We start from the raw sequence: 25612 nt of genomic DNA on the forward strand, positions 1-25612 counted from the left end.
GACATAATATGTTATTTCGATGGCGTTAAAAAAAATTGCAGTTGATAAAGATAGTAGAATTAATATATATCTATTACTATGTACCACTATATATTTACTACTTACTACTTTTAAAAATTAAACGGATGGCAAAATCTAAAAAGGCTATTCAAAAACCCGGTGCCTCAATAACGATTATTAGACTCGTGAGGATAGACAGACGACGAGATGAATGAAACGAAAAGTCAACGCCCGGTGAGAATGTTACCAACAAACAACCTTAATAACTCGAGGAAACCATTCATAGCGTCTTCATCTTGAGCTGTGGACTACAAATTCAAATAACTGATTTTACGTTACCGGACAGGCTTTGAATACACTAAGTAGAAATTGTATAAAATGTGGCTGAGCACATTTCCATCGTCAGGGGAATTTGCACAAGGAGGAACAAGGAAGAAGCGGGGGCACCCCTTTCTCTGGGGGGAGGGGAGGTAAGGGACGTCCAACCGCCCTACATACGTACAATGGTAGGCTGTTTACAGCGGACGAGGCACGCACGCGGCGCAGTTCTACGTTCTACAGAATCAGGGTCGTGGACCGGACATGCAGGGCTGCCTTCGCTGTGTTAAAACTTTATTAAGTTTTGTCACCCAAAGAAAATGTAATTCTTACAATACTCGTCAGTTGATAGAATTTATACTTCTAAAATATTTAAGAAATTTGTAGTTAAATTATTTATTTCTCTTTCTATTTAGAAATATATAAAATAACCATGACGAATTTAATCAATTTTTAATTTAATAATTTTATAACATTTATAATATGCAATCCAGTCGTCTGGCTAATACAATTACAGCGTAATTACGTACGCATAACCCAGCCTCAGAGAGCAAAATAAAGCATATATTAACAAACAAAATTTAAAATATTTAAATTTGTAGTGGTTTGAATTAACCCTAGCGTAGTAGTCGCCGCACTAGATGACGTAGGGAGGCATGGGCGGGCGGGGTGGTGGGCGCCCCCTCCAGTTGGCCACGCGGCCGGTAATACGAGTGCGCCTATGCGAGGCATGTATCTTGAACGGGCTGATATAACAGAGAAGTAGCCCCCAGAATCCAGTTTGTAGTGAACGGTCTGAATGTAACTCCACGGGTTTTTATATGTATGTAGTTTAAAGTTATTTTATTGAATCACAGCCATGCATATAAACCACCAATATTTATTACTTAAATCCAATTACGACAATCCAGTATAATATCATGGATATTACTAGTATATTATAAGTAGCACCTGTTTTCTTTAATGCATAAATTGTAAATTTTTTCATACCTTGAGTTTACCTATCTTTATGTAATGAATTACTAAATTATTGCAGTGAAATAGCATTTCGTAAGTGTGTATGACGAACATCAGTACTAATATATATGTATAAACCTTACTTATTCAAATTACCATGGTCGTCGTAAGATAACTAAAATATTAAAGTAAAGCATACTCCACGTATATTGAAAGTGAAAGCTATTTTACATGTGCACGGACTATAGCTGCCCGCCCTACGTATCGGTAGGCAGGGCAGTGGTAGGTAACCGGCGGAGCGGCGTTGAATATATTTCGTAAGGTACATGTGTTGCTAGAAACGTATACTCTCCGTATCTAACATGTTTCTTTAAATCACGTTCGATTTTTCTAAAGGAAAGTGTTCTTAGTTTGAATTTTGTTATCGTAATGTAATGTTTTCCTATTACGGTGTACTGTTAAGGTTTAACTATTTATTTTTATTCTAGGCTTCTGCAATTAAAAATGAACACAATATATATACTTCGTAAGAATCTCGTCTATTTGTATGCCTTATAGAAAAACACCAGAACTTCGTATTGCTTCGAAGCAACAACAAAAACTACTATCGTTTATTAAAGATATCAGTCGTAGACACTATGACTATAAATAATTGTGAAATGTGCAGAAGAAATTGTAATTATGTATTTTAATTTTTTAATGAAACTCATTACACTTTCACACACTATACTTTTATAGTTATAAATAAGAGACAAGTTTGCTTTCCATCATTAGGCGTTTAATTAATAATTAATAATTGTCATTAAAACTAATTTGGCAAAAATGGCAAAAAACTAAAAAGATTTTAACTCTTTTGATATCCTACATTTCCATTATACAGAATTCTTGCGGTATACTTTTTAAATAGAAAGTTCTAAATATAGCTTACAAGTCCGAAGTGTAAGGACAGGAAGTTACACAATATGTTAGTATCGTTTACCTAATCGCTTTATTTTTATCTCGAACGTAATTTATTCTAGACAAAACAAGGCTGTTGAGTTGAAATAAATAAAACAATTGACACTCGCAAACTTTAGAGGAAAATTAAAAATAATAATTATTAATATCATGTACAATATATTGTAATTCTAACTATTGGTATTTATCGATTATAATTGTGAAATTTTCATCTTTATATGTATGTAAATTGAGCAGTTTTAGCGTATTATAGCTTGTCATTGATTTTATAATTTGGTACCAAACAAGCGTGCCAAGCAAGGCGAGAATTTTAAGGCACATTATGCTACGAACTGCCACAATGTGGAATTAGCTGCTCATTTAAGTATTTTAAATACCAAAAGAGCGTACTAATTCTTAAAGTTGTCGAGCGCTTCACCCTCGCATCTTTAGCATCGGGTGATTTAATCAGAAAACATTAAAAAATAGTAACATTTTACAAAAGGTACTAGACAGTCTAGCTAGCCTTCACATAAACTTCAGGATAAAACCAGTCACTGTTTTTATATGTAGTTAATAACATTCTTCACTCGTTACATGCAATCTTTAAAGCTTATATTTCAGATTCTACTACACTTGTTCAGAAACACTAATAACGCATTCATAATGAAAATATTCATGTGGGTCATTGATTTTATGTTACTAGTATCATGATTGAACTTAAAGCTTAAAAGAGACTTATTGTGAAGTGCAGTGAATAGATTATTAGGCGTCGTACAACGAGTTGTCCGCAATAACATCGGTGCGTTCCGAAAGGCAAATCAGTAAATTCAATTAAGGGGTGCGCATTTTTCGGACACAAGCAAGGGCCCTTCCGCCGCGGGCACTCGCCCCCGCATTGGAAAATTTTCTCTCCAAAATTGAAGATATTTCGTGCTTCTCCCCGGGGGCGACTCGTTTCTCGACACTTATGGTCGGCATCCTCCGGGTGTACAGGAGGCTTTTTACATAAAGTCCACACGTATAGGTATCGATCGAGGGCGGCCGGACACCCTGTACGCAGATGACGGCCCCCTCCCTCTGACACCCTCGGTCCCCCTTTCATTATGTAAGTGCGTAATGCGTGCTCGCGCGGACCTGATTACAGAGCCTCTTTTTTAACTGACCTCTCTCGGAACGATTAAACTTAATTTCAGTCTTGGCTATTAAACACCATCGCCGCATAAAGTAACGTGTAAAATTCCTAGTATCAAGCCACAAAAGCAATCGTTATTACCTTATAGATCACAAAACTCCGCTTAGTACGTTTTTGTGAACCATTACACGATAGTAAAACGAATACTTAAGCTGAAGGTCCCATATAAAACGTATGATGCTAACAGTACATTGATTGTCCTAAAAGTAAATACCTATATAGTAACAAAAGGGGATTTTCTTTATTTACGTAACCCGTGTTAAAGATGTAAGCTCGTTTTTATTTAAATTCATTACAGAGTCAACAATTATTTAATAAATTATTTATGTTAAGTAATTAAAACTAATTTTATTAATTATTATTTCATACTTTGAATTACAAGCAAAATAAAAACAATTGCGTTTATTGACTCAATGTTTTGAGGAAATCCGCTACGAAATAAGACTTTCTTGTTGATACAAAAGGTTGAGAATGCAAAAATAATTTATCAGGCTCGAGAACTCGATAGTAATTTCTCTACCAACTTGCACAAGGAAGCCAAAGGTACAAAATTGTAAGAAAAGATTGATCAGATTATAACAGTAAGACCATTATTTACGCAAAACATTCAGCTCAGTTAATCGCATGTTTACCTCGTATTTTGATACTACGAATTGAAAGTGAAATCTAAATCTAAAACATTTAGTATTATTTTTACTGAATGAGCGGAGTTGTATTGTAAATTTTTCTATTCTATTGGCGAACTTTTTAAAGTAATGAAAGGGGTAAGATTGAGAGGTTGAGGAGAATTGTACCAACTTAAAAGGAAAGGAAAATCTTGTTTCACAAAGATTCACAAAGAGAGTTTATTTATAGAAACTTTCTTGGAGATATGAAGTGATAGAATATTTTAAATATAGATCTACTCTTCAACGAAATTCATATTAATTGCTACAATTTACTTTATAATAAATTTATTATTTTATTAATTTATTGTATTTATTTTTAACTAAGCATGTTATTTTGCGTTTATTAACTATAATTATGTTTTACAATAATTGTGTTAATTGAAAATCGTGTTTTATTTATATCTATATATTTTATAGTACCTCGTTAACCAAAAAATATTATTCATTTGAAGAATATCTAAAAATAAATAAGTTAGCTAGGTGTTACTACGAACTTTGTTTTCACAAAAATACTTTATTTATAACCAGATGAACTCGTGAACTTCGTATCACCTACATCTATTTGTGTCCAAACGTAATACAACATACCAAAGATAACTTTTAACAACATCGATGAAACACACATTTCTGAAAGCATCTATAAATATATGACAATCAAGTGACACATCTTAATTTCTAAAAAAAACAGGAACACAATAGGAACAGATTTTATTGGAAAATTCAATTGTTGTTTTCAGTATGTTTCTTTACTCTTTATTTATGTTTCCAACTGTTTACCCTTCTTTGGACTTCCACAAATAATTCAAGACCAAAATTATCCAAATCAGTCCAGCCGTTCTCTAGTTTTAGCGAGACTAACGAACAGCAATTCATTTTTATATAGATATAGGTGAAATGTTTAAGTTTACTTAAAAATACATTTATTTATATGACTTCCTGTGTTCTGTATTCTGAACGGTCAAGGTTAGAATTTTCATGAATGTTAAGTTCGCATTTTTTGTAGTAGTTACGAACTGACTGGAAGCACCTTTTTACTTGATGACTGTAGAATTTATATACTAGTTTAATTAGAGATTGAAATAGATTAGAACTAGATTAAAAAGTAAGTTTATATGTTTATAAACGGGGAGGTTTATAATTTTATATATCCTATAGGATGGAAAGGGTTGAATAGAATATTATAATTAGAGCCTGTCATTGTTGAATAGCCTGTAAACTTAGGTGAACTTTAAATTTGAAAAATCATCAATAACGATTTATCATATATGCCGTTGGTATACATCCTGAGACTAAGCGCACGGCCTTATGATTGAAGGGACTCACTCCTAATCACTCCGACATGGCAGAAATGATGTCAAACTTAATATAATAAAAAAATAATAACTTAATGTAATAAGAAAATATACGTGGAATTGTATCTCATTCTGGGGTTTTTGAATTTGATAACAATAAGATACTTTGTTTTAAATATATTATATAATATAACAAAATTATATAAATTGTACCAATTTTTATCTGTAAGGCCCGCTCGATCCAGATGTCTCCTTGCCAGACATAACGACATACATACTTTTTATGACATTTAATATTTCCGTAGGACGAAATATACATAATATACAAAATTAGGATTATTACATGATATGACAAACAAACACATAAAATAATATAACAAAGCGGTTGTTCGGCGAAATTACATAAAAAGTTAGAAGTAAAACTACAATGAAATAAATATATTTAATAATTTGTAATGCCTTAGCTAGTAAGAAATATATTATTTGAATTCAATCTCAAAACCTTTTCCTTATTAAATTTAATTGCCACGTCATCTACTTTATATAAGCAGAACTGAATAGCAATCCAAACTCTATTCGACTCTAAGAACCATAAAGCACAACTATAACGTTGTTTTGTATAAGCACTCACCAGATGGCGTAAAAGATGTTTACTATGCTATCGAACGATTTGTTTGAAGTTGGTTCTAAGGGGAGCATTCTGTATTTTGTAGGATTTTGTATTACTGCGTGGAAATATAAATAATAAAGTATCATGGTAAAAGTGTAAAAGTCGCCTCTTATGAAGCCGGTAGTTAAAAACCATCTGTCAAAGAAATTGAAAACTTGCCTTTCGGTGTTGGGGATAAACTTAACACTTACATTAATACTAAATACGAAGAAGACGTATCATTAAAAGCCAACGAAACCACCAAATCTCATTTACAAAAAAATACGTTGCTTATAATCATTAATTGGAATTTGATTGACAAGTAATGTCTCTACATATGTCATTTATTCTGTTAAGTACATTAGGAGCCGGTCAAGTATTACGTAAACATAATAAGGGGATCAAGTGTAGGGTCTTTGATTTTCTTATTTTTGATTACAAGGTAATGTGGCATCTAGATTGTGATTACGTCAGGGGTAATTATTTACTTTTTACACACATGCATGAAAAAATCGCTCGGGCCAAATTTTACAATCGTTTTCACTGATTTGTGATATGCATTGTCTTGATAAAACTGCGCTTAACTTTTTTTCTTCATTCTTCAAATGGGGCCTTTTTTCCGTGATTTTGTTATTCAAATCAATAACGCTACGTAATATTCGCTGTGATAGTGTTTACCTTATAAGAATGATCGATGAATAATGTACCATGCGCACCCCAAAATATTCATATCTTAACTTTCCCAGCTGACTTTTGCGTCTTTCCACGTTTGGGAGTTGGTTCATTCTCGGGGCTCAACGGTTAATATTTCTGGGGCAGAGCCCACATAATGAATGAACACATTTATAGAGCCAGCCATGGTTTCATTAGTTTTTTTTTTCCAAAAGAAATTTTTAACACACAAATCTCATTTTTATTAATTTTTTTAAACAACTATTTTTTTCACTCAAAATAGTAGTATCTTACAAATTAATTGTACAATATTTGTCACTTTATAGACATGTCTTTTAAAGGTTAGTTAGGGCTAATAAAAAATCTAATTTATTTAATACTAGTAGCGCCATCTATGTGTTAGCCTACGAACTTTTCTGCCCACCTAATATGTATTGTATTTGTTAAATTTCATAGTATTTGTTAGATTAAGATCACAAGGAATTTAAAATGTGGTTATGTTTGGTTTGAGGTCTGATCTTCTTCTTCTTCAGTTGCTATTTGCAGTTTTGATTATAGAGTTTGAACTTTTGTCAGTTAATACTCACATTCGTGAATTCAAAAAGTCTCTATCTACGGTTAGTTTTATCTCGCTTACCGTAAGTACACCGTTCATTTTTTTTATTTACTTCATTTAAGTCAACGTCCTCGTGTAATTTTTGTGTTAGAGATGCTTCATTATTCTTATTTTTAAATTCTTTTACGGTAGTTTTGTATCTAAAAATAACGTGCTTTTGGAGATGGTTTAAAAGACTTTCTCTCAGTCGTGAAATTAAACAAAGATTTCCCTTAAGCTTATTTATTTAATACTGTAACAAAACAGAGTCCACTCCTTTCTTAAGTAAGCGGAATGGTATACTGAATTTTACTTAAAGTAAAATGTATATGAAATACAGTTTATAACGATCCGTTTTATTGACACAGTCTTACGATAACTAATCGTTAAAAGCTGTATTTTATATAATATGTAATACTTGCATTTTAAGACTAAAATGTATCTATATCTATGAAAATAGGAATGATTTTCATTAAGAAAACCTATGAGACATTTGATACAAAATAATTGTATGTATTAAAGTTTTACAAAATAGTGAATTTTGATAATATTTCAATAACACTTTTAGTTCTAAAAGATATAATTTTTTGAGGACAGTGTGTTTGAGCTTTTGTATACTGTAGATAAAAATGCATTACACAATTTGCCTCAAGCGATTAGAGACAGTTAATGTAACAACAAGATTGTTACAATCACATTTTAAAAATATGTACTGGTATCTATTTTAAAAGAAAACATCCAATTTGATCTGAGGAATACAGAAATTTCGAATGTTTATTATATAAAAACAACAATTTACTATTAAGAATACCTACTAACATCTCAAAAATACTTAATGTTTCTATGGTATGGTATTAGTAGTTGAATCTGCAATTATTGAAAATAATACTTATGCAATGCTGCAATTAAACATTTCTACTAAACTAGAATAACATAAGATAATAATAACCACGTCATATTCCTTTCTATTAGTTGAAATATTCCAAAATGGTGCACTTTAACAATCACGAGTATTCTTAAAGGCACTAATGTAAAACTTAGTCATTTATTTTAACTGCCTTACATAGCTGTATTCAAAGTATTTTTGTTATTTTTAATAATGATCACTTTGTAAAATAAGTAAAATGTAGTGGATAATAAAGCCCGTGGTTTCGACTCATAAATATTTCTTTTAATGTTCCACGAAAATTTTCAACTGAGAAATAGTTGTATACGATTGTTGACTTTTAAAGAGATATTTAGATACTATGTAGTAATTTATCCTTGAGAAGTCAATGCACTTACGATCAATCATTTTTTATAGTCTGTATAACTGATTTCACAGTTTAACCTAGTGTTTGTTTAAAAATACAACTATTTATCAAACATCACAGTCGACTTTTAAATATATCCCAGAAATTATAAACTATTTATGTATTATAAAAACATTAAAATACAGTAGGTATTCTCAGCATATTGTCAACGTTTTCAAAACGAATAAAATAATTTTTGTATATTACGCAATGTAATTCATGCTTTTCCTAAACTAATGATTTATCACATTTCATTAATGCACTAGAAAAATTCTCACACATTTCATTCAGTTATATATAATGATCCTATCTACAGAGGGCTTAACCTATATAAATGGCTATAGAGATTCGGGCTTCAAAACTTTAGAAAAATAGCCTTCTAAACAAAATCAAGTCAGGTAATAATCGTTAAACTCGAACTACAATATTTGGACATCGCATACAACTTAACGGAGAATTTCTAAAACACATTTATTTAAATTGTATTATTTGTATAAAATTGAATAAAAATGAAATTATAAGATAGTAAGTAACCCTTAACAATTTATTTGAGCCTTACATTTTATAGTCTTGTCGTTGATGTCTTACTCTTCTCCTTTGATTATGTCTAGAATGCTTACATAGGCTCCGGTGAGGAATCCCAGTATTCCGAATGAAACCAAGAACATATTTTTCCATAGGACCCAGTTGAATCGGCCAAGCCCGTTTGGCCTGTCCCAATAAGTAACAGTTTCGATGACAGCAGGGAATATTAGACCCAAGAAGGAGAGACAGACAGCACCAACAAGAGAGATGAAAGGTCCAAGATTAGGTATAGCGATAGCAATACCGAGTGTTATTATTATAATCGTAATTCTAATTGTATATTCCGCGAGGTTTTTCTTAGCTCCGAATCTGTGGCGTATATTTTTCCAGATTATTTCCATTGGCACGTAGAACTGAAGACTATAGGTGAAAAAAATGGCTACAGCGATCATCAACTTGACACATTGGCCCAATCTAAAAATAAAATTATGAATTTTATTATCACAAATTTAAGTGAAAATGTTACAAATTTTATGACTTTGTAGACAGACAACAAGAACTTTATATACATGATATAGTGAATTAATTATAATATGTACGTATGTTTATTTCAGTAATATTTTTAAATAAACAAAAATATGTAAGCTTACACTTCATCTTGCGGCAAGTTCAATGTAATACTTCCAGAAGTTCCATCTCCGTATTTCAAATATCCGAAGAATCCAACCAAAGCGTAAAGTGATACGACAAAGAACATCCCGGTGTTGAGTACTCCAGGACATCCGATGAAATGAGTAGGTGTCTTCATGTTATTTTCAAGAGGCATAACAACACCGATTCCTTCCAAGGCGAATATGGCCGTGCCGAAGAACGTTGGTAGACGAGCGACACCCGCAAACTGCTTTCTTTCACTAATAGCGGGAATATCTTGAAAAAGATAGTAGAATGTGATAACCATTCCAGTTCCAACCAAAAGATTCGCAATCATTGAAAATGGAGCCAAGTACTTCAGATTTCTAATGAGATTCATTGAAATCAAAAGTGGAAGAAGAACTGCCATATAAATTCTGACATCTACATCGTGAGGCAACCATTCGCTATCAAGCGTGTAGTTGTCAACAACTTGCTTTATGTTTTTCGACACGAACACGATATACACGCAACAGCATCCCAGTAAATCGATCACCAGAAACCAGTTTATCATAGCTCTGAAAATAAAGAAAATATATATTTTTCACAGAGTTTATAGCGGTGTAACTTGTAAACCCGTGTAACTTCCTGGATTAGTAGACACATCCTTAATTCTAAAATCACGATGTGCATCCAAGAAACTGATTAACTAGGGATCGACTCTAAAACAGTTGTATTTTTTTATATTCTCAAAGAAAATAAAAAATAAGACAATTTTACATTCTCAAAGTTTTAAATTAGTAAAAACCAACTACATTTATTGTGCAATGTCAAAACTACTTACTTGGCTAGTCGTGAGAATTTATGTGCAGCTGGAGGTCCAGAAAGGAAGGCGGCTTCCGCTGTTTCAGCAAAGCCAAGGGATGGTTTTTGCATCCTCTTACAGAGCTCGTGAGATGTTTTAACGAGGATATGAACACAATATGTGCAAATACCACCAATGAGGAAAGTTGCCACCAATCCAAAGTAAAGCCCTGCATTCATGAACGCCATTGGCATAGCCAATATACCGCTGCCTAATGATCCTTTTAGCAAATGAATTAACGTATCCATGTCCCTGTAAAGAAAAAATTACAGATTTATGAGAACAAACAACTAATCGCGCATTTTTTGGTGGTAATATTTTGCCCCAACCCGTCCAGTCATTTTAATTTAATTTCTATGAGGAGAAAGTTCTTCGCATTCTACCTTAAGATTAATCATTTTCAAAGAATTAAGTCTTACGATGTAGGGTGAGCCAATTTTCGATGTTCAAACGGATTAAAGTCCTCATCTCCTTCGACATCTCGGCCTGGTATCTCCATAAGAGGGAGTGTTGATCCCGCTTGTTGTTCCACTGGGATATCATTTGGATCAACTTTGTATCTGTGAGCATTTAATACGATAAATTAATAATGATTCAGAATATTAAATATTAGGTAGTGTTTAAGGTAGCTGTGAGTTTAGTGTAGTTTTGTATACAGATATAAAGCACAACAGTAATGATAATATGTCGCGTAGTTGAACGTGGCGATACAATAAGCGCGTTTTAAGCTTGACATGAGACGTTAAAAACGAATGTGTGTATGGTGCTATGTTGATTCTTATTAAAACTACGAAACGCGGGTTGTCTATTATTCTATACGGTATGATTATAACGTAAATAGTTTAGTTTTGTTTGAGTATTTGATGGTGGTGTGTTTTTGTATTATGGTCTCCAAAATATGTAAATTGTGACAAATTGTAATGATGCGTTGCACTCTGTTAAGATTTGGCATTTACAAAAAAATGACCCAATCTCAAAATTCAATACAGCTTTACGTTCACGAAAGGGCGAGTAGCGTAATTCGTAGTTTTGGAGCAGAAATTTTGAGACCGGAGTGAATTCTGAATCACTAATTTAACAAACATAAAGCTAAATTAAATTTGTACAAAAAAATGATTAAGGGTCAATCCCGAACCTGAACAGAGATAGCGCACGGGACGGAGAAGCCGTCAAGGCATATCTGCATACTTCGGCTTTAACTGCCTTAATTATTTTAGTATGCTTTAGATTTACCAATACCAAACAATATAAAATAAAATTGAAACCATAAAATGGAATGATGTACCGGTGTATGAGTCCATAGCGAGATGATCAAGGTCGTCGAGCGACTTAGATCTCGTGGAAGCAGCACGCATCTTTCCAGATCGTCCGAACGGCGACGAGCGTTTAATTAGCTCGTATAAGGAGCAAGTACTTAACAGTCAACATACAATATAAAATACCATTTTAACGACAAAAATCATTAAAATATGCAATGAAAAAATGTGAAATAGACCTGAAGTTCAGCGGATCAGAAATCGCAAAAATTTCTAGAACCCAATACTATATCTGTTAGGCATGATAGATTACTAGATAATATTTTCTTTTCATTGTCCTGTTGAACAAAAATATATGAATATTATTACAATTCAATTTCACGAAAAACGATGTTTACATTAGGTAACACACTAAATTTTGATAACTAAATGAACTACAAGCTGTGAATCATGCTTTAGAAATGAGTTGTTCAAAACAAATTATCATCAATTTAATCAAGCAATAATAAAATGAAAAGTCACTTGGCTGTATATTAAGACACAAAATGCATTTTCGGTTAGTAAAATCGATGATTGATGCTTATGTTAGGCCGAGAATGTAATGCATAGATACATTGATACTTACTTGACCATGACAACATCAGATAAGTCATTTTTGACTCCCTTTTTCTTTGGATCATACTCGGCTATCATCGGCCGCAGCTGAGGTTTCTGAAACAATTTGAAAATTTATTTTAGTCTAGTTATTCATTCAATCTCGAATTTCATTTATTTTACATATTCGTATTCTTACATAATTTTCTAAATTTTAAATAATAAAAGCCTATTATTTTTGAGAAATTTTATTCGATAATTTGCAACAAATTTATTTTCATTGGTCATCGTTTGTTTACAATTTTTTTGCATATTTAGGAGTGTGTGACGCCATTGACGATAAACTGGCATCCAGGTTTGGGGCTCATAATACTCGTGATTTTGCCACATGATCACATCAGAGTTATTTTAGTAGGATATAAATAGGCAACGCTCCCGAGCGAGGAAACAAGTCATGTTTTGTTCAAAGGAATTACAAGAAATTTCGTTGCTTTTGGTAATAATAACACAAACCAGCTTCCCGTAATATTATTATGAAACGGAGCTTTTAGTACATCAATATTATAACATCTGTACAGACTAAAGTAGACACATGATAACGTAAAGTGGACAGTGTATCGCTCCATATGGTAACGATATTTAAAATATTACAGTAAGAACATTACTGGTTGTTGTGTAACTATCTAAAGGTGTTAAAATAACATGCACATTGACTACCCCTTTGAGTTGACCATGAGTCACAATCAGTTGAACCTAATGTATGCATGCAATTTTATTCCCCTAACTGAATTGAATTACCAAGCAGGCAAGTATATGTATTTGGATAAATTTCAAAGTTCAACTTTAAATGGATAGGTTAAGATCTTTTATTGGTTGTGTGTGGTACTTTGGTAGTTAGACCACTTAACGGTCGCCCCTTGAATAAACTGGATTGTACTGGTTACCACTATTAAATTGGGAAGGAATCGGGAGCTATTTAGCTCGGTAGATGTTGAATCAATCTCGAATTATGTGATTAACTGCTAAATGCAATTGCAAGTGTTCAATACACGTAGAAGTTGCATGATCGTGACAATTGAATTATAACAAATACAGCATTGTCAACAATGGACAAACTCACGGCAGCACGATTTTCGATGAACATAGTACGCTCTAACATAGAGTTTATTCTCATCTCCGTCACGAGATACTAATAGGTAAAATAATCTTACAATATGACGCCTTATGTCTTGACAACAAGTGCGCATTAGGTTTTACAAGGTCATAGTTTGGGAATTTTATCGAGACACACCTCCCAAAGCTCAACGTTTTTCATCAGTCACCTAATCTATAATAAAATGCTTATCTATTGCTATTTTTAATTATTCGTCAACAAACCACGACGAATACTGATGTATATGTCGTAGGATAATTTGATACTTCGAATCTTCGCGAAAATCCTAGGGGTTTTGAGAAAACGCGGATAATTAGACATAGGCGAAAAATTATCAAATCTTACTGGACAAAGTCAGGATTTTTACGAAAATACTCGTTACTATAGCAATATTGCGAAACGAAACGCTGGCTTTTATGACATAAGAACGCTGATTGGTCGGTCAGCGCGTTCAATAAGAGATCGTCTCTGATTGGTTGACGTCTTAAATGTCAATCATTTGTTGTCGCACGTTATTTGTTTACGTTTGTGTCTGAGTTAAATTGCAGAAGAGAAGGCTGATGAATGAGTGATTTTATCTCAAGACTTTAATTCACAAGACTGATCAATTCCATTGTTGCACTATTAAACTAATTGTTTACCTAACCAATTTCATCCGATTTATGGATTACACCCTAAAATTGGATCATTTTTTTTACTACGACTGAGATCTCCTATTGTCTGAAGAAAACAACATACATACTAAAATTTTCAATAAAAAGTTTATAAAAATCAATTTAGTGATTTTCCTTTCTCACCTATTCTAAACCTTCATAACTCTATGATACAATACTTGAAGTTAATCATCGGCAAACTAGGAACCAATTAGAAGTCAGCCAGCAAAATTGTAGCCAATCAGTGTTGAGCACATCAAATCTTACTAGAACGACGAGTATTTTCGCAAAAATCCTGACTTTGTCCAGTAAGATTTGATAATTTTTCGCCTATGTCTAATTATCCGCGTTTTCGCAAAACCCCTAGGATTTTCGCGAAGATTCGAAGCATCAAATTATCCTACGACATATACACTTAAGATCAAAATTCATAACAACCTCAAATTATCCTTATTTAAGCGTGTTTACTGTTTCAAGTAGATGTTCTAAAATCGGTTTCTCAGTGTTTTAGACCAGTGCCGAAGCCTTCAAAAATAGTAAAAAACGAAAAAAAATTACAGTAGGATGAAACCCATTAGAAATGCAGGGGAATATGATTAAAATGAAAGGAAAAATAAATTACGGTCGATCCGAGTTCGGGAAGTGGGAGGGGGGTGACTTTTAAGGGGGAAAGATTGTTTATCTTGATTTCCGGCGAAACTACCAGTCCTATGGAAAAAAGTTAAATGGCAAAGTTGTAGGTCATAAAAAGATCTACAACTTTGGTATTTACAATTTTTTCACATAACCTCAAAATTTAGGTGAAAAATTCAAAAAACCAAGTTTTTAGTTTTTTATTTATATCTTTTTTAAAAAGTTTTTTTTTTCTACGAAATTTGGTGAAAACTTACCTTATTATGTCCCAAATATACTGTAATTTATTTGATTAAAAATATTTATTTTTTCGCCTCATTTTAACTTAATATCAAAAAAGCACCCTAATTTTCAATCGAAAATTCTGACGTCAAAACATCAGCTTTTTTCAAAAAGTTTGGGGGCTTTTTGTTCGTTGAAATATCTACTTTCTGATGGTGTAAAAAAAATATACATTACTTTAGGAAATATTATTAAAAAATGCAAAAAATTGAAAAAACCTCAAATTCGAAAATGTTCTTTTAATTATGTACAATTTTGAGGTATTTATTAAAATTTACACTTTAATTACTCAAAAAACGTAAGATTTCATGCTTCATTGATAAACGAAAAAATTGCAAATTAAAATATACTTCTATAATTAACAAACAAATAAGTTAATAAAGTTAATATTTAATAAGACATATACAGTATTTTGAAAAAGTTGTAGAATCTTCTGTAAATAATATTTGTAGATGCCTATTTATTGCTGTTTTAAGATAATTTATATACCTGAGTGACCTTCGGTGATTTTTAGCCCAGTGTAAGTTATTTCATTGAGAAGTGGGGATGGACCTAGGAGGGTCTGGGCCTTACTGCTACCTGCTATTTCGTAGCAGCTGTAAAAACCGTTAGCCAGTATTCGAGATACAGAGTAGTGTACTACATCAGTTTTTAAAAATACACCTGCAGGCTAAGTTACTCTAAGTGATTTGTGAGAAATTTACTTTATTCAAAGAAAAATTCAAAATTCACCGAAGGTCACTCAGGTATATAAATTATCTTAAAACAGCAATAAATAGGCATCTACAAATATTATTTACAGAAGATTCTACAACTTTTTCAAAATATTGTAGATGTCTTATTAAATATTAACTTTATTAACTTATTTGTTTGTTAATTATAGAAGTATATTTTAATTTGCAATTTTTTCGTTTATCAATGAAGCATGAAATATTACGTTTTTTGAGTAATTAAAGTGTAAATTTTAATAAATACCTCAAAATTGTACATAATTAAAAGAACATTTTCGAATTTGAGGTTTTTTCAATTTTTTGCATTTTTTAATAATATTTCCTAAAGTAATGTATATTTTTTTTACACCATCAGAAAGTAGATATTTCAACGAACAAAAAGCCCCCAAACTTTTTGAAAAAAGCTGAAATTTTGACGTCAGAATTTTCGATTGAAAATTAGGGTGCTTTTTTGATATTAAGTTAAAATGAGGCGAAAAAATAAATATTTTTAATCAAATAAATTACAGTATATTTGGGACATAATAAGGTAAGTTTTCACCAAATTTCGTAGAAAAAAAAAACTTTTTAAAAAAGATATAAATAAAAAACTAAAAACTTGGTTTTTTGAATTTTTCACCTAAATTTTGAGGTTATGTGAAAAAATTGTAAATACCAAAGTTGTAGATCTTTTTATGACCTACAACTTTGCCATTTAACTTTTTTCCATAGGACTGGTAGTTTCGCCGGAAATCAAGATAAACAATTTTTCCCCCTTAAAAGTCACCCCCCTCCCACTTCCCGAACTCGGATCGACCGTAATTTATTTTTCCTTTCATTTTGATCATATTCCCCTGCATTTCTAATGGGTTTCATCCTACTGTAATTTTTTTTGGTTTCAAAAATTATCGACACTGGTCTATTTCGTTATCAAGACCGTGAGTCTGAGTAATTGTTTGCTCAGTCACTTATTCATTTTCCGGGGTTTAATTAGCAGTTGGTGTGATTGATACCCTTTATCGCATCGCAGTATCATCTAAAAATATAAATTTGATATTGTTGTTCATAAAAGTTACCTCTTGCATGATGTTGTCGGAACGTTTACGTTAAACATCATAATTTGCTCGGACATGGGATTGATAAAAATGGTCATCATGACCACATTTTTAAATTTCTTTATCAAGTTATTCGTATTTGGTTGTATGTAATACATATATGATGTACAATATTTTACATAGTCTACTGTTTGAACCACGAAGACGTTAGATGGCTGGAGATTGTGGGATGCCTTCGACGGGGCTTTTGCCCGTTGAAACTCCATATAAATATGTATACAACCTTTATTACTTATGTGTTCGTATTTTTGACGCGACAACGTCTTATAAATTGGTTTGCCGGGTGACACTTCAAGAAACTGCGTTACGCTCCGCTCACGTTATGCGCTCACAATGAGAGCGAGTGAGAGGCACGCGTCCCTTCCACTCGGGCATGGTTAGCCCGCCTAAGAGCGAGAGAGACAGACATAAAAACATTAAAATTATTTTACCACTCAAAGTCGTTGTCACGTAAAACTTTCGCCCGTATACCGACTTTACAGGCAACCAATTTTTATGGAATAAAATGATTTCATGAACTGGTCTCTCCGTCTGCACATTAGCTGGCCGAAGAATGTATATCGTGTATATAATAAAAATTGCGAATCACACGTCAAGCTCTCATATCAATAAATCTAAGCCGGATGCAAGTGATTTGGTACTTGTTTTAACAAGGACAGGAACAAGGTGGGGATCAACACTCATTAAATTAGTTTTTAAGAGCAAAGCAATATTTTATTTAATTATCATTAAAGTGTTCGGCAGCAGCCCGAACATTTTTCGTCCTTCGAGCTTACGTACAGGCGCGTACAAACGCGAGTTTTCGTGAAAGTTTCATGTGTACGAAGTGCTAGCACCATTGCATTAAATCATCAAGTGCGGTGAGCTGCACCAGCTCCCACACAGCATACATCAGTTGCATAGCATAGCAGCATCAGCATTCGTGAGGTGGCCAGGCAGGCTACTCACACAACAGCATCACTTTCTGTGGGCGAGCCAGGCAGGCTTGCTACGCAGCAGCATACAGCATTGACAGCACCGCGCGGGTTCGAGCAACAGCACTACAGTAGCAGAATATCAAATGAGATCTTTCCATATTACTTTTTAATTCAGCATGGAACTCGATAATCTTATTCAAAATCAAAAAACAACATACGAGGCTCTCGATACGAACGAGAAACTTCGGGAGCTTCTCAGAAAGCAGATAACGAATTTTAAAGTGTTCGAGAGGACAATAAGCAACATAGATTTAAGTAGCATGTCCGAAAAATGGGAGTTTGAATACACCCTAAAATCATTACAGCAGCGCAGCTATTGACTCTCTTCACTGGGAGATCGACATGTACCAAGAAGGTGAAGATGAGGTATATCAAAACGTATTTTCTAAGAATGAACGAATATACAACGAGCACATCAAATCAATCAACAGCAAATTATGGTCCGTTGCACATCGCGAGTATTCTACGCCCAAAATGGATATTCCCGTTTTTACGGGTAACTATCAGCACTGGACCTCATTCAAGGACCTTTTCCTAGAAACAATTGACCGCAACCTGTCCTTATCTAACGCACAAAAAATGCAGTTTTTAAAAAGCAAGGTAAAAGGTGAAGCCGAAAATTTAATTCGTCACCTACAAATCAGTTCCGAAAACTACACTATATGTTGGGAAATCCTAAATAACAGGTATAATAATCAAAGATTAATATTCACATCACACATGAATATCCTGTTCAGTCTCCCAACCATGCAGCAGCAGTCATTGATCCAGATCAAAAGGATGCACGACACAGTAGTCGAGGTACTTAATGCTATAAAGAACCTAGATGTCAACATAAGCACCTGGGACCCCGTCATAGTTCATATTTTATCACAAAAACTCGACACAGCAGATTACTCGCAGATTACATAGAATCAGTCAAAAATCCCCGTGAATTACCTATTTTACGAGAGTTTACCGACTTCTTAGAATTAAAATTCATTACCCTAGAATCGTCACGCAGAAAACAAGACTTTTCGACTCAAAAAACAAATCAAGGGACCAAACAAACTTATTATCAAAATCAAAATCGAAAACAGCATTTTGAACATCAACCAACAAACAAAGCTTTCCCACCACGTCCCATCATGAAAGCGCTTCACGTATCTACAGGTATCAAATGTCCATTATGTTCCCAGGAACACGGAATATTCCAATGCAATAATTTCTTGCAAATGCCATGCGAATTGAAACTAAAAACCGTGCAAAAGTTGCAACTTTGCGCAAACTGTTTGTATTCTCATAAAAATAATAAATGTTTTTCAATAAAACGATGTCGTACTTGTAATGAAAATCATAACAGCCTGTTACATGACGCCTTTAGCAAGCAAAAATCAACCATATCAACCGCAAGTACTTCGAAGTCTCACGCTCAACAAAATAGCAACGCGGCAACTAAGCCCCATTCACCCGTGGGAAAGGCAACCGAAGTACTCTTAGCAATCGCAGAAGTCAAAATCACGGCAATCGATGGTTCACAGCAAATAATGAGGGTCTTGATTGACCAAGGATCCCAGATATCATTAATTTCAGAAAAGGCGGCTCAATCATTAGGTTTACAACGGCAAAAATGCAACGGCTCTATCTTTGGTGTCGGTCAAAAGCAAAACAATTGCATGTCTGTAAACGATGATTACTCATTCGAAACCGAAGTTTTAATTATCAACAACTTAATCAAAAGCTTGCCAACTAACAGCTTCGATACACCGTTTCTACCATATTTAGATAATATAAAATTAGCGGACCCTAATTATAATATAAGCAGACCAATCGATCTACTATTCGGAGCGGATGTCTACGCATCTATAATCTTAAGCGGAATAGTCAAGGGCGAAAATCAATCACAACCAATAGCACAACAGACGTGCCTTGGCTGGATTCTCTGCGGAAACATGCCCCAATCATTTCACTGCAACGTTGTACTCAGCATCTTCGAAGACCTGAAACAATTTTGGGAGATCGAGGGTATAACGGAGGAGTCTTCAATGTCCACAGATGATCAATATTGTATTGACTTTTACAAGCAAACATCAAAAAGACTCAAAGACGGACGGTACCAGGTCAGGTTACCAATGACAGATAATTTTGAAGAGAAACTAGGAGAGTCTAAACACATAGCAATAGCACAATATCGAAACATCGAAAAGAAACTAGCTAAGGATCCTAATTTGGCAACAAGTTACAAACAATTCATGCAGGAATATTTAGACTTAGGTCATATGACACTCTGTATAGATAACGAAAGGGCTTCTCCGGAATGTTATCTCCCGCACCACGGCGTGCAGCGTGCCGATGCGGGCAAATTCCTACGCGTTGTTTACAGTGGGTCAGCAAAGACATCGTCTGGGTTCAGTCTTAATGATTTAATGTACAAAGGTCCGAATTTACAAAAAGACTTGCAATCACTAATTTTATCATGGAGACAATATAAAGTCGGCTTCATCGCCGACATAGAAAAAATGTTTCGGAAAATTTTGGTAGATAAAACCGATCAAAACCCTACTGACGCAGTTAGCAGAGGTATCTACACAACTCAGCTTATTAAACATAAATTATGTTGGAACGGACCGCCAAATAATGAAGATGCAGAATCTGAAATCAAAACATATACTACGGAAGAGGAGTTACGTAATAAAATGCACACCAACGTCATTCAGGCCGACAACGAGCAAAAAAGCACATATAAACAAATCATCATAACAGATTTACTAGCAAAACACAGCTCTATAGCAAAGGCCAGACGGGTGTTGGCTTGGAACAGAATATTACAGGAGGAAATAGAAGAATTTCAAAGCATGTTCAATGATAGTTTTTTCTACGAGTTATCTGAAATGAAAATCGACTGGCACTTCAACGCCGCCACCTGGGCGAGTGCCGGAGGACTGTGGGAAAGAGCAGTACGTAGCCTCAAACATCACCTAAAAAGAGTTATAGGGCAGCAGAAACTTACCTTTGAAGAGTGCTCTACTCTTCTAGCACAGCTAGAAGCATGTTTAAATTCAAGGCCGCTCTGCGCATTAACAGAAGATGCGGATGACTTGCAAATCCTAACCCCAGCGCATTTCCTGACGGGAAGGGCAGGTTCGACCATTATACAGACAAAGGAAGATGCAAGGACAAGGTGGCATCTCACTAGCAAATTATTTACAGACATATGGAAGCAATGGAAATCAGATTATCTCACCCAACTAATAGAAAGAACAAAATGGCGCAAAAGTTGTAAAAACATTGAAGTTGGAGAAATCGTCCTCATACATGATGCTAATTTACCACCAGGGAAGTGAGCGATGGGTCGCGTATTCCAGCTTCACCCGGGTTCAGATGGTCTGGTAAGAGTTGTTACCCTAAAGACAAAAAATGGTTTATTAAGGAGACCGATCACCAAATTGTCAGCATTTCCTCTCGCCGACACGGCATCTAAAAACGAGCAAGAACAAAACAAGAAAAAAGCATCAAGCAAGCAAACGAATGAATCATGTATAGGTAAATCATTAGCCGGAAAGAAGACACGACCAAGCAGACAAGTTAAGAAGAAATTCGACTTTATATCAATGGCGATAGGGTTTCTTTCATTCATGAGCATTATGCCAACTTCTAGATCGTAGTATAATATTACAGAGATGAGCGCCAGCCAATCGTTGTATTTCGACCCCATAACAAAGATGCAACTTATTAGAGACAAATGGACCTTAGTTGTGTACCACGATATGGCCCCGTACTGGCAAGGTGAACAAGCATACAAAAAATTATCAAATCACTTAGACAAACTATGTACTAACATAGAGCATAATTAACAACCATATGATTTTACTACAAATGAATCCCGACTACTCAGAGTTACAATACAACAATCAACTTTTATTAACACAGCATTTTACCGATCACTCCAGACAGCGTCGCGGTCTTTCAACGGTGTAGGTTACCTTGCGAACACATTGTTTGGTGTGCTAGATCAGCATTTTGCAGATAAATACTCTGAGGACATTGAACTAATTAGAAATAATCAACAACACTTGGTAAATCTATGGCGTAATCAAACTTCTATAGTAGAGTCAGAATTTAACTTGCTAAAAAGAACAGAAGCATCGATGGAAAGGCAGTATAACATTATAAGTAGTCGGTTAAACTCTCTCGATAAGGCAACAAACGTTTTAAATAAGCAAATACAGAGCATTTCGGAGGTCGAAGATTTTATTATGTCAGCAATGTCGGCTATGAACTTACTTCAGAATCTAAAAAGCATTCAAAATACCCTCTTGGACACCATCACTGACGTTTATCAAGGCCAACTGAACGCCCACCTGCTGACTCCCAAGCAACTACAGAGTGAACTGAATGTTATATCAGGACAGTTATCAAAGGATTTAAGCATACCGATCGACAACATACAAATAGACTTATACAAAATATATAAGCTTTTAAAAATAAGAACAAGAATCACTACACAATACCTTATCTTTGAAATACAATTTCCTCTAGTGAGCAGGGACATATACCAGTTGTATCAGATAATACCCATCCCACATCAATTTGGCAAATTAATGACTGAAATAGTCGCCTTATCACAATACGTGTCATTAAATCTAAACAAGGACGCATACATCATATTATCAATCGACGAGTTACAAGGATGCATATTACACGAGGGACATTACTTGTGTGAATTGAAGAACCCAATTTATCATCTAAGCACTGACGAGAAGTTTTGTGTTTTTAATCACATCAATAACAGTTGCAAAGTAGCTACCACAACCTGCCGCAACCAATGGATAAAACTAAACAATCCTCTCCAGTATCTATACTTCTGTTGCGATACATACAATTTGCGGATCATATGTGACAATGCTGTACACAGTCGCGATATAAAGAAATCTGGAATAATAACTCTGCAAGATAAGTGCGAAATTAAAGGCAAGGATTTCACATTACTGGCAAGCGGGCAACAATTCAATGCTATACAAACGGCACCGAACATCCCTACACCAGAGGTTACAGACATCAACCACATTATCAATATAACTATGCCTTACTTCAAAGAAGACGATACAGATATCGACAAACTGAACAGCTCTATAGATGGCTTAGAATCCCAAATAATAAGCATGAAGAGCAACATAGATGAAATGCCTGAGCTATCGAGCCACGACATACATCAATACTCCATCAGCTACAGCCTGGTCGGCGTTTGCGCGAGTGCAGCGCTCGTCGTCGCTTGGAGGAGGTGTCGGCGTCAGCGGCGTCTGGTGCTCTCACCGGGCGTGCAACGCAGTGATAACAGTGAATTAAAATCAGTGGTTCACAGTGAAAGTGATAGTGCGCGAAAGGCATTCTCGATAATCGAAGATAGTGTTATGTAGCATAAGCACTAATTTTTTTCTTTATCAGTAATTTTTTTTCTCTCATATGTGTAATTTTGAGCATTTTGTGTTTTTTTTCTCTCCCGCCCGGGAGCATGTTCGGAAAGTAACCGAACACCTTGCAATTAATTAGCATAAGTACATATAGTTCGACGCCTGCGCGCGACGCTTTTCTTTATACATCAGTGTGTCATCAACCATCACCGCGATCACTCATTAAATTAGTTTTTAAGAGCAAAGCAATCTTTTATTTAATTATCATTAAAGTGTTCGGCAGCAGCCCGAACAAGGGGGAGTTAAAAACTTGTAGTAAATTGTTATTTACAAACAGAGCTGCTGTTTATTATAATTAGGATTTTCTAAATTGTAAGCAGACGTGAGTGTATATTTAAAAGGTATTTAAAGATATTCAATTATGTTTAAGCCTTCGCCTTAAGGCATATCCCTATATTAATTGTATTATTTACTTTCGTTTTGAATATGATAGATTATACATATACAGTCTTCTTTTTGCAGATAAAGCAATGTATATTTATTGAAAAATAAACATGCGAAATTCTTTCTCTTTTATGAGAAACATAAACAATTGACATCTCACTCGTCGTCTCCATTATTTATGAATAAATGTTCTTATAGGTTATGTTATATAAATAACAAATATTATGTGAAAATAAATGTTTAACGACAGACGTAGACTACTTAAGTCATGGTGACAGTCAATTGAAACGTTGATTGTCAATCATGATTTAAATTATTCAATTCTGTAGTATCAATCACCTAGAGCAAAAAATTTATATTATTTAAGACAGCCAATGTACGTACATAAAATCATTGACCAATTTGTGAACTTTGATTTTTTTTACATTTAAATACATTAACAATTGAATACCTATTGTTTGCGTTTTTTGCATATTAAACTATGTTTTAATGCGATAATTAAATTAAATAGATTAAATGTACTGTTTATACCGTTGCATTGAATTATACCATTTACCTAGTACGGAAACGAAAAAGATTCTCCGGGAAACCAGGATAATTTTAATCCGACTGAAACAGACTCATCTCCTGATGTTTGTACGCCCCCTAGTTTAATTATAATTTGAGGTGTGGGACTCAGATTTCTGGATCTATTTCATGATCATTTGTCAATCTAATAGGGAAGTAGATGCTTCAGTCAATTTGGGTCTAACGCAAGCCGGTTTCCTCACGATGTTTTCCTTCACTTTTCAAGCGAATGTTAAATGTAAGCACTTAACATTAGATAAAAAGTCCATTGGTTCACAGCCCGGGATCGAACCTACAGCCTCAGGGATGAGAATCACACGCTGAAGCCACTAGACGAACACTGATTTTACCTTATAGGTTATCCAGAAAAAATATGCAGACACAATATCATTGACTTATAGTCACAATTGTTGAACTCCAGCGTAATAAACAAATTTTCTGGACAAAGTACAAAATTCGCGAAATCTAAAATTAGCTCTTGTTTGTGCTTCAGTTTTGACATGAGTATAATGTTATGACTAATGTCACCTACAGCCATATATAAGAACATGCTTAAAAATAATGTTACTGCCAAAATTATATTTAGCAAGCCAGTGAGGCGCAGTTTCCTTAGATTATTCTCATTAGCGTCAAACCGAGGTCACGCGAATCCGTAAATTGGAAGACATAAGAGATGTAGATTTTTCTATAGAAAACCAATCGAATGTGTTTTCTTAATATAAAAATACAAATTTTATATATCGTCCTGAATGATCATTACTAATCGATATAACATAAATACTACAGCCTTTCTCAAAATTCATTCCTTATTTATAAAATAGAATAGAATATCTTAATTATACGTAGTTATTTTATATGTTACTTATTGCATCCAACCTTGCATTACACCTGACATATTATTATTTTATTAATGAATATATTTGTCATTTAATAAGTGATATTCTGGTAATAGAGATACGAATCGTTACTCCGATTAGATACATAATACTCTAAACTATAAAATTTATATTGAATTTTCTTAATTTTATGAAATGTAACTCTTTAAAATGATTTAAACAAATGCCTTAAGGTTGCTTTATAATATAATTTTCGTCTCATAACGTCAAGAATAAAATAGGTAGCGAAGACTGTTTAGTTTAATAATCGTTATGTACTAGGAAGATACTGAAACCTGCGTCACTCGATTCACATGACCTTGTCCTAGATAGCGGAAGTTGTTGCTTGTGGGACAAAGGATTACTCTT

At 34.0% G+C, this 25612-nt stretch overlaps 1 protein-coding gene across 2 annotated transcripts in view; it reads right to left on the minus strand.

The window, feature by feature from the left end:
- Positions 1-7509: 7509 nt before the first annotated feature.
- LOC110999654 (proton-coupled amino acid transporter-like protein pathetic) overlaps positions 7510-25612 on the minus strand; it is a 29604-nt gene continuing 11501 nt past the window's right edge. Inside the window, exons 2-6 of one of the 2 annotated variants that reach the window (XM_022268826.2) lie at positions 12476-12561; positions 11014-11154; positions 10574-10846; positions 9750-10307; positions 7510-9573 (exon numbers count right to left, since the gene is read on the minus strand). In XM_022268826.2, the coding sequence (XP_022124518.1) occupies positions 9159-9573; positions 9750-10307; positions 10574-10846; positions 11014-11154; positions 12476-12561 (1473 nt within the window). In that variant the 3' untranslated portion in view covers positions 7510-9158. The other variant, XM_022268835.2, reaches the window with a different exon arrangement.

This window comes from Pieris rapae, chromosome Z (assembly GCF_905147795.1).
Source record: "Pieris rapae chromosome Z, ilPieRapa1.1, whole genome shotgun sequence".
In the NCBI taxonomy this organism is placed as follows: Eukaryota; Metazoa; Arthropoda; class Insecta; order Lepidoptera; family Pieridae; genus Pieris; species Pieris rapae.